General features: G+C 39.6%; 1 protein-coding gene across 3 annotated transcripts; it reads right to left on the reverse strand.

Moving 5' to 3' along the window:
- Window positions 1-543: 543 nt before the first annotated feature.
- Window positions 544-8,920, reverse strand: UQCRH (ubiquinol-cytochrome c reductase hinge protein). 3 transcript variants are annotated; one of them, XM_081488604.1, is made up of 5 exons: window positions 8,801-8,920; window positions 4,161-4,187; window positions 3,539-3,686; window positions 3,263-3,424; window positions 544-754 (listed from the first exon to the last, which is right to left on the reverse strand). In XM_081488604.1, the coding sequence occupies exons 3-5, from the start codon at window positions 3,599-3,601 to the stop codon at window positions 722-724; spliced, it is 258 nt and encodes an 85-aa protein (XP_081344730.1). In that variant the 5' UTR covers window positions 3,602-3,686; window positions 4,161-4,187; window positions 8,801-8,920; the 3' UTR covers window positions 544-721. The 3 variants fall into 3 exon arrangements, with proteins under 3 accessions (XP_081344730.1, XP_081344729.1, XP_081344731.1); XM_081488603.1 differs by lacking the exon at window positions 3,539-3,686; XM_081488605.1 differs by lacking the exons at window positions 3,539-3,686; window positions 4,161-4,187.
- Between the last annotated feature and the right edge of the window lie 153 nt (window positions 8,921-9,073).

The following is a 9,073-nucleotide window of genomic DNA, read 5'->3' on the forward strand; positions in this document are numbered from 1 at the left end:
GTTCATAACTCCATTCTCTGCTAGCTCTCATTGTCTTCAATATATCTACTTACTGGATCAATTCCCCCTGTATGTATGTACCCAGTCTCCCACTGCCAGCACTGCCTGGCCAGGTCCTCTTTCCTCACCCTGTTTCGACTCCAGTTCCCCCCTCCACTCTCCCATAAAAAACAGTATTTTTAAAGAAAAGCAATCTGTTGGACACTGAGACCAAAAACTGTTTGCTGTTATTTTTTTGGCCATGCTGCATGGCTTGTAGGATCTTAGTTCCCCGACCAGACACTGAACCTGAGCCCAACTGCAGGGGAAGCTCGGAGCCCTAACCACTGGACTGCCAAGGGAATTCCCAAAACACTTCTGAGATAAAAGAAACTTTCATATTAACTGAGTATTTAATGATATTAAGCAATTAGTGTTACTAATGCCATCAAAGTAAAATTTTTAAAAGTCCTTATTATTGCTAGGTAATGAGTACATGGGGGTCAATTATTATTCTATCTATCCTCATGCTTAAAATTTTTAAATAAAAAAAAAAGGCAAGACTGCTGATCACTGGACTTTATTAAGATGAAATCACTGATAATTAAACAAATTACTTGCCTAAGCCAAAATCCTTGAGATTCACATGAACTTAGTTACACAAATAAACAGCATGTTCAAGACCATGAGGAAATATCCCAATGCCCAGGTGATGAAGGCTGGGGTGAACAAATCTGCATACTTATTTCAAGCTGTTAAACAGTTTGTGGGCCACCTAGATGGGGGAAAGAAAAGGATGTCATCAACTGGATGTTTAATGTCGTGAATTACAAGGCTCTTCATAACCTGGAGCAGCACTGCCTCTTCCCTTACCACTAACCTTCTCACACTCTTCTTGACCCCTAGTGAGCTCCCCTCAATTACTGGAATACAATCTTCTTAACTGGGAATCTCTTTCCCACTTTTTTCATCTTTTAATTTTCCTTTAAAACCTAAATTTACATAATTAGGTTTTAACAAGCTCCTGTCCTTTCTGTCTTTCCCAAAGAAACTTACGCCTCCCAATCACAGTGCTTACTAATTCAACAAATATTTATAAAACATCTACTATATGCCAGATACCGTTCTAGATGCTGAGTCACTATAGTAAACAAGACAATATCTGTGTCCTATAGAACTTAAGAGAACAATGAGAGAAACATACGTATAACTTCTGGTAGTGTTAAGTGCTATGAGGAAAATAAAATGGTGGGGGAAGGAACAGCAACTTTAAACAGAAGGTTCAGTAAAGGCCATCCTGAGGTTATACCCAAGAGATTTACCAGTTTACTAACCATTCTACTTCTGTCTCCTGTGCTGGCTTATAACTCAGTGAAGGGGACCACGCCTGTCTCATTCCCAGATCTTAACCCAGTTTTGACTCAAAAAGTATTTAAATAACATTCACCATTTTAATAATTTTTAATGAATTTTTAATTCATTTGTGTAGCCTTAAGTAACTCACATTGTTCTACAACCACCAACCTCCAGAACTTTTTCATTTTCCCAAACTAAAACTCTATACCCATTAAATAATGGCAACTACCATTCAATTTTCTATCTCAATGAATTGGACTACTCTAGGTTCCTCATATAAGTGGAATATTTGTTCTTTTGTGTTTGATTTCACTTAGCATTTTTCAAGGTTCACCTGTGCTGTAGCATGTGTCAGTTTCCTTCCATTTTAAGGCTCAATAATATTCCATTGTATGTACATACCACATTTTGTTTATCCATCCCACCATCAGACATGTTTAATTTTTTGAGTCAAGTACTTATTTCTTTTTATTGCCAAATATTCCTTTATATGGATACATCAAGTTTTATCAGCTGATGGACATTTATATTGTTTCCAACTGTGCCTGTTATGAATAATGCTTCTATGAATCTTTGTGTACAAATTTGTGTAGAGATGTTTTCATTTGTCTTGCGTGTACACCTAGGAGTAGAATTGCTGCGTCATATGTTAACTCTAAGTTTAATTTTTTGAAGAACTGCCAGACCTTTCAATAAGGCTATACCAATATACATTCCCATAGTCAGTGTATATGAGGTTTCCAGTTTTTCCACATCACCAACACTTATTTTTTAAGATATAGAGAGCTGTATATAAGTATTTTGTATATAAATTTTCCCTCTTTCCACTAAAATCATGTTGAAAAAAAGCTGTATGAATAATTATAAACTAGAGGATGGATAAAATATGAATATACATCAATGGAAAGGAATATAATGCTTCTTCATATTTTATATGTAAATGTGTTATGTTATTATGATTTCATTTTGTTTAAAAATGTTAGCTTATATAAGAAAACATGTTTATCTCGAGACAGTATGACTTCAGTTGGATTTTTGTTCTTATATAAAAAAAAAATTCCAGGGAATTCCTTGGCGGTGGGTCCAGTGGTTAGTTAGAATTCCATGCTTTTACTGCAACATGCACAGGATCGATCCTTGGTCAGGAAACCCTGCAAAATGTGCAGCATGGCATGGCCAAACAAAATTTTCTTTAACTGTCAGAATGTGTTTATAGGAGCTGTGTACGAATATGTGTGCATGGGCATTTGTGTGTTTGCACTGTATATTACAGAATTAAGATACCTAAACTGGGATAGCTGAAGCATAAATTATGATAGTGGAGGTCATTAACTATTTTGTGGGGAGTTATTTATCGACCCCCTTCACCCATTTCTCCCCATATTTTTTTACTATAGCCATCCTGAGGTGTGAAGGGGTATCTCGTTGTGGTTTTGATTTGCATTTCCCTGAGAGCTAGTGGTGTTAGGCATCTTTTCATATGCTTACTAGCCCACCCCATCAGTTTTAACATAAACAATCATATCAAACTTTGCCTACCCTGTACTTTATTAAAATACCTTACTGTTATATATATAAGGGATTCAAAAATAAGTTTACTAAAAAACAAACTTTTGTACCAACTATTATGTATAAGACACACTGGAGGATATCTATTAAAGAATAGCCTTTTGTACTTAAAATACAGTATCCAGTTTCCCTACTGCTTAGCAGTGTAAACTGGACCATCACATCTCTTTTCTGAGCCTCAGTTTTTTTTATCTGTAAAATGGGAATATCTATCTTCAGTGAATCAGAGGATTATGTAAGATTATGTATGTAAAATGCTCAGCGCTGTCCTGCCCCTAGGATGGAAAGAAAGGTGGTCATCACCAAGTCTTCCCTGGCCACTATAAGCTTTCCCCTTCCGGACTTTAGGCTGACTTACACAGTGGTCCCTTGCATGCAAGAAGTCAAAGAGCTCCTCTGTGCAGTCCTCCTCTGTCTGTGACCTGGAGGATACACGCTCATCACAGAGCTCTAGCCGCTCCCGAGCCTTTACACATTTCTCCAGCTGCTCGCATTGCTCTCTCACTGTCGTTAGGGGATCCTGAGAGAGAAACACACACCCTCACACATACAAAAACAAATTGGGGATTTTAGGAGACCCACAAACCACATGCTTTAATACAACCACCAAACCAAGGTGCTGCCTCTGAATTACCGTGCAGAAGGCCAGCTGGCAGAGCCACACTGCCGCCAGAAATAGCAGAATGGGGTCTCCCATTTAATTCTGATGCTAAGTAGTAGGGGAAAGTTTCACATTCCTGCCTTCCAGGGTTGCCAGTATGCACTGAAAGCCTCAGTCCTATCTGAAAAACAAGGTGATAAAGGAAACCTGGCCAAACTTGAAGGACATCTAGAGGAGGCCTGCATTGTTTATTATCACAGCATTTTGGGATATATAATGTCTGTGAATTTCAATTCCCCTCATTGGACAACCGGCCTATGCACCCCGCTGACCAGCTAGAAAGACAATGTTAACATGGAGAAGGATCATCTAAGATTCCTTCTAGAACTCATTAGACCACAAAGAGCACATGGTTGAGTACCAGGCCTTCAAGATGCTACTCTGCTCTCTGATACCATGATTGTAGAAGCCCCAAACCCTGAAAAGACTCAGCTTCTCAGGCCCACATGCCACAAACACTGAACAGGAATATTAAAGGATTTTTCCACTCCCATTCTCTCCAAGGTGTTGCATATCCTTAAGATGCCCTTAAGAGTTTCATGAAACTCAAAACTTTCTTTTACTGAGATGGTTCCAAACCTGAGACAGCTCTTACCACTAATTCCTCCTCCTCTTCTTCCTCCTACAAAATGAAAACAAAATTAATGTCAGCAGCAATTTTATGACATATATGTTCGCAATCATACTGATGTTGTAATTACTGAGGATAGACAATATTAATCATGTTTTAAAATTTTCTGTATTTTATGGTGTTTTGACACTTTAGGAGCCTTGCTAATCCTGGAGACAGCCCCTCTCAGGGCTGCCTAATTTCTAGAGTTGGCCAACAACTTGCCAAGGGGCACACATTTCAAAGAAACCAATCCAAAACCCTTCTTACCATCTACCTTTATCTAACTTTCCTACACTAAATCAATTATTGCCCCTGTACTAATCACATCAGGGCTAAGTACCAAACAAAAAGGGAGCAGCCCAAAGTCCAAAGCCTATTAAGAAATTATCCAGTCTTAAACTTGCCAGTATGTCAAGGCTGTATATTGTCACCCTGCTTATTTAACTTATATGCAAAGTACACCACGCGAAATGCCAGGCTGGATGAAGCACAAGCTGGAATCAAGACTGCCAGGAGACATATCAATAACCTCAGATATGCAGATGACACCACCCTTATGAAAGAAAGTGAAGAGGAACTAAAAAGCCTCTTGATGAAAGTGAAAGAGGAGAGTGAGAAAGCTGGCTTAAAACTCAACATTCTAAAAAGAAGATCATGGCATCCAGTCCCATCACTTCATGGCAAATAGATGGGGAAACAATGGAAACAGTGACAGATTTTATTTTCCTGGGCTCCAAAATCACTGAAGATGGTGACTGCAGCCATGAAATTAAAAGATGCTTGCTCTTTGGAAGAAAAGCTATGACAAACCTAGACAGCACATTAAAAAGCAGAGACCTTACTTTGCCGACTAAGGTCCGTATAGTCAAAGCTATAGTTTTTCCAACAGTAATGTATGGATGTGAGAGTTAGACCATAAGAAAGGCTGAGAGCCAAAGAACTGATGCTTTTGAACTGTGGTATTGGAGAAACTCTTGAGAGTCCCTTGGACTGCAAGGAAATGGACCGCAAGGAGATCAAACCAGTCAATCCTAAAAGAAATCAAGCCTGAATATTCATTGGAAGGTTTGATGCTGAAGCTAACATTCCAATACTTTGGGCACCTGATGGGAAGAAGCGACTCATTGGAAAAGACCCAGATACTGGGAAAGACTGAAGGCAGGAGAAGGGGATGACAGAGGACAAGATGGCATCACCAACTCAATGGACATGAGTTTCAGCAAGCTTGGGAAGATGGTGAAGAACAAGGAAACCTGGCATGCTGTAGTCCATGGGGCTGCAAAGAGTCGGACACGACTGAGTGACTGAACAACAACAAAACTTGCCAGAACATGCCTTTCCTGCCTCACCTAGTCCTTTCTTCTGCTCCTGATTGGTCCTGGCACCTCCCCGTGTGGCCCTGGGTGGTATGGCCTGCCCTCTTCTCTTGGGAACTATAGTCAGTCAGTTCAGTTGCTATATATATAACTATATATAGTCAGGAACTATAGTAATAAACTTCATTCAAAAACAGTTGTCTTATCTTGGTTATGCTTTGAAGAAGGGTAATAGATATCATTCTAGACAGGGTCACTGATATAAACAACTTTACAGGTTATACAATTTAAATAATTTTAAAATAAATTATAAAGTAGTTTACATTTTTAAAAAAAGTCTCCATGCTTGTAACCTTGCCCTACCTGATTAAAACAAGTCCTGAGTATATTTAAACAAGGACACACACTCTCATGTTCATTAGCAACAAACTTAAGTGTGTACAACACTCTAAAAGTTTATGCACTTTATATCTGTAATGATTTGATTAATTACAATAGACCCTTAAGGGGCTCCCAGTTTGGTAATAACAAGCACTAATCAAACATTTTCTGATATATAGATTCAAGCTGTCAGTAAAACTGCCATATCAATTTTAATGTATAGATTTTGGAAATACTATGCTATATGTAATACCTAACTGTATCTATAATGTCTGTCATATATTTATGCTCATTAAATGTTTTAATTATGGAAATAAAAAAAGATTCAGGGATTTCTCTGGTGGTCCAGTGGTTAAGAATACACATTGCAATGCAGGGGATCCAGGTTCAACCCCTGATTGAGGAACTAAGATCCCACATGGCTCAAGGTCAACTAATGCCCACTTGCTGCAACTACTGCACCTGCATGCTCTGGAACCCACATGCAACGAATATCCCATCATGCAACAACTCAGACCCAATGCAACCAAATTAATCAATCATTCAAGTTGTCAACTGTTCATATGGAATCAGCATATGTGTGTGTGTTAGCTGCTTAGTCATGTCCAACTCTTTGTGATCCCATGGACTACAGCCTGCCTGGCTCCTCTGTCCACGGAATTCTCCAGGCAAGAATACTGGAGTGGGTTGCCATTTCCTTCTCCAGGGTATTTTCCTGACCCAGGGATTGAACCCAGGTCTCTTGCATTGCAGGCAGATTCTTTACCATCTGAGCTACAGGAAAGTCCCCAACTTAAATATATTTTCTTCTAAATTCTGAGGCATACTAGTAGAAGCAGAAATAGCTAAATTTAATCCTTACATTCCCAAACCAAGTTAGGTAGAAAGCTAACATTTTTTCCTATGTTCTGAATTTGAATTGGGTATACGAAAATAGCCAAACCTAAACTCTTCTTCAGCCAGAATTTAACTAAAGATAATTTCAGTCACTGCTTTTTGGCTTGCTGAACTTTCAGGACTCTAAGTACACTATCAATATAAGTGCACCAAAGCTCTACACAACACTCACAAGCTTAAAAACATCAGGCCCTACCTATTACTTCAACCTCAGTTTCTTTTCTCCAAGGGGTGTGGGAAAAAAAAAAAATCCCTTTGGGAGGAAAAGCACAGTCTTAAATCTGTGGCACAGTAGAGCCTGATCAGTAACTCAACCGGTCAAAAGTAAAGCATCTGCCCGCCGGTGCATGTACATGTCCACGTTTGCAGGAAGGGAAAGGTATATACAGAGAAAAAAAGAACTAGTTCAACAATCCCTCACTGTGTTTTCAAAACTCCATACAATCTGCCCCATTCTCTACCATGATCTTCAGGGAAGGGACCAAAGCTTATGAAAACTGGGAGTGAGGGACAGGGCAGGTTCCACTGTAATCCAGGCTATTTATCCTCAAGTTAACAAAGGCGTCTTCTAAATGTGAAGTTATTACTTAGGATGTACAATTCTAGTTTTCCATTAAAAAAGATTTCTTAACCTTGCTCTTAAAAAAAAAAAATCATCCTGAAAACAGTTATTCAAAAAAACTAAAATCCCATTCTGCCTGAGTTAGAAACCAGAAATTAGTATCCTAGAAGCAAGACCTTTATATCCTTTCCCTATTAGCAGTGTTACTACACTCATTATTTTATTGATCATTTTGATAATTTTGTGTCAAAAGTATCATGGCATATTTTGACAAAACAAATCCAAATACAAGTCTGAATATGGAGTACTTCAGGTAAACTTCGTATCAATGATAAAAACCAAGGTCACACTAAATAAAAAGATTCAATCTCCAAGATGTATAGGTTCTTCATAACAAACCTCAGATTTTTTCATTTTAAAACTGACTACTTATTTACTTTCTGTTTTCTCATCTACTGCTGTGATGAGCCCTACTGAACTTTCTGGTATACTTCCAGTTGAACCTCCTGAGACTGGCTCCATTTCTTTCTTGTCCTTTTTCTGAAAATAAAACTAGAAAAAATTATGGGATAAACTAGTTCCCAATTATTCTTAACCTATAAGCCCAGAACAACTGCAGGAAAGTGACCAGAGAACAAAAGATAGAAAATGTGATGGCAAACAAAAGTAGCTGGCTTCTGTAAAACCATGTAACACTGTGGCTAAGCCTTGTCTGGAACCATGCTGTTTGAGTTCAATTCCTGGCTCCATGATTTATTAGCTGTGTGTCCTCGTATTAGATATTTAACCTCTCTATGCTTGTTTCCTCATCTGTAAAATGGCAATACTATGACTACCTAATACCTCACAGGAGTATTGTGTGGCTTAAGTGAATTAGTACATATAAAGCACTTGGAATCCTAAGCAGCCAATAAATGATTATTATTAAATTGGCATTCTCAGTCTGGGAAAGAGCTCCCTCTCTCATCACAGAATTATACCGCACATCCCCACACTGTCCCCAAAGACACTTTTCCCTTCCCTCCACCCAAGGAAAACTAAATCACGTTTTCACAGAAACTAGTGTAAGGCCTGATGTCCGGAATCTCCACAGAAGATATGCCAGGATCCCTGACCCGAGCTGAGGCAGCAGCTTGCTCCCCAAATTCGTCAAACTAGAGGCTCTGAACAGCTAAAAAACAGACTAAGCAGGCCACATTTTTACAAAAATTTAGTCCACAAAGCATTTTCGCTCTCATTAAACCTTCATCACATTCACAGAATGGGAAAGCCGAAGTCCAGAGAAAGCCTAGTCATCTACTTGCCCAAGGTCACCCAACGAACTCTGGGGAAAGGTACGGGGAACCAGCTCTCCCGACCCTGCAAACTCTAGTGGGAAACGGGGGCCAAGAAGGTCCCGTGCTTTGGCGGGTCAGGTCCTGAGCCTCAGGGCTGTGAAAGGAAGTCGAGTCGCCTGCGAGTCTTACCTCCTTGGGATCTCCGGACCCGGTCAGCATCCTTTGCTCGTCCTCTAGCCCCATGTCCCGCTGCGGCTCTGGACTCAACACGAGCAACAGCGGCACCTATTCCACTTTAGGATCAAAAAGGACTTGAAAGGGTCACTCAGCGGATATCCGGCGATCTGGCCGGAAGTGCGGCAGACTAGTCGTAGTGGCGAACACACGCTCCGATTGGCATGTACTACCGTCCAGAGACAGGGGATAGGGGTAGCTGATATTTGCACCAGAAGAAGATTTGCT

Source organism: Giraffa tippelskirchi, chromosome 5 (genome assembly GCF_054371585.1).
Source record: "Giraffa tippelskirchi isolate mGirTip1 chromosome 5, T2T-mGirTip1v1.2.pri, whole genome shotgun sequence".
NCBI lineage: Eukaryota > Metazoa > Chordata > Mammalia > Artiodactyla > Giraffidae > Giraffa > Giraffa tippelskirchi.

Bases quoted from the DNA above. Each gene is read 5' to 3' on its own strand.
- UQCRH (XM_081488603.1), bottom strand. From the start codon at position 8,854: ATGGGGCTAGAGGACGAGCAAAGGATGCTGACCGGGTCCGGAGATCCC. The intron at 4,188-8,800 runs GTAAGACTCGCA...TTCATTTTGTAG, and splicing joins GGTCCGGAGATCCCAAGGAG to GAGGAAGAAGAGGAGGAGGA. The intron at 755-3,262 runs GTAAGTCAGCCT...TCCCCCATCTAG, and splicing joins TGCATGCAAGGGACCACTGT to GTGGCCCACAAACTGTTTAA.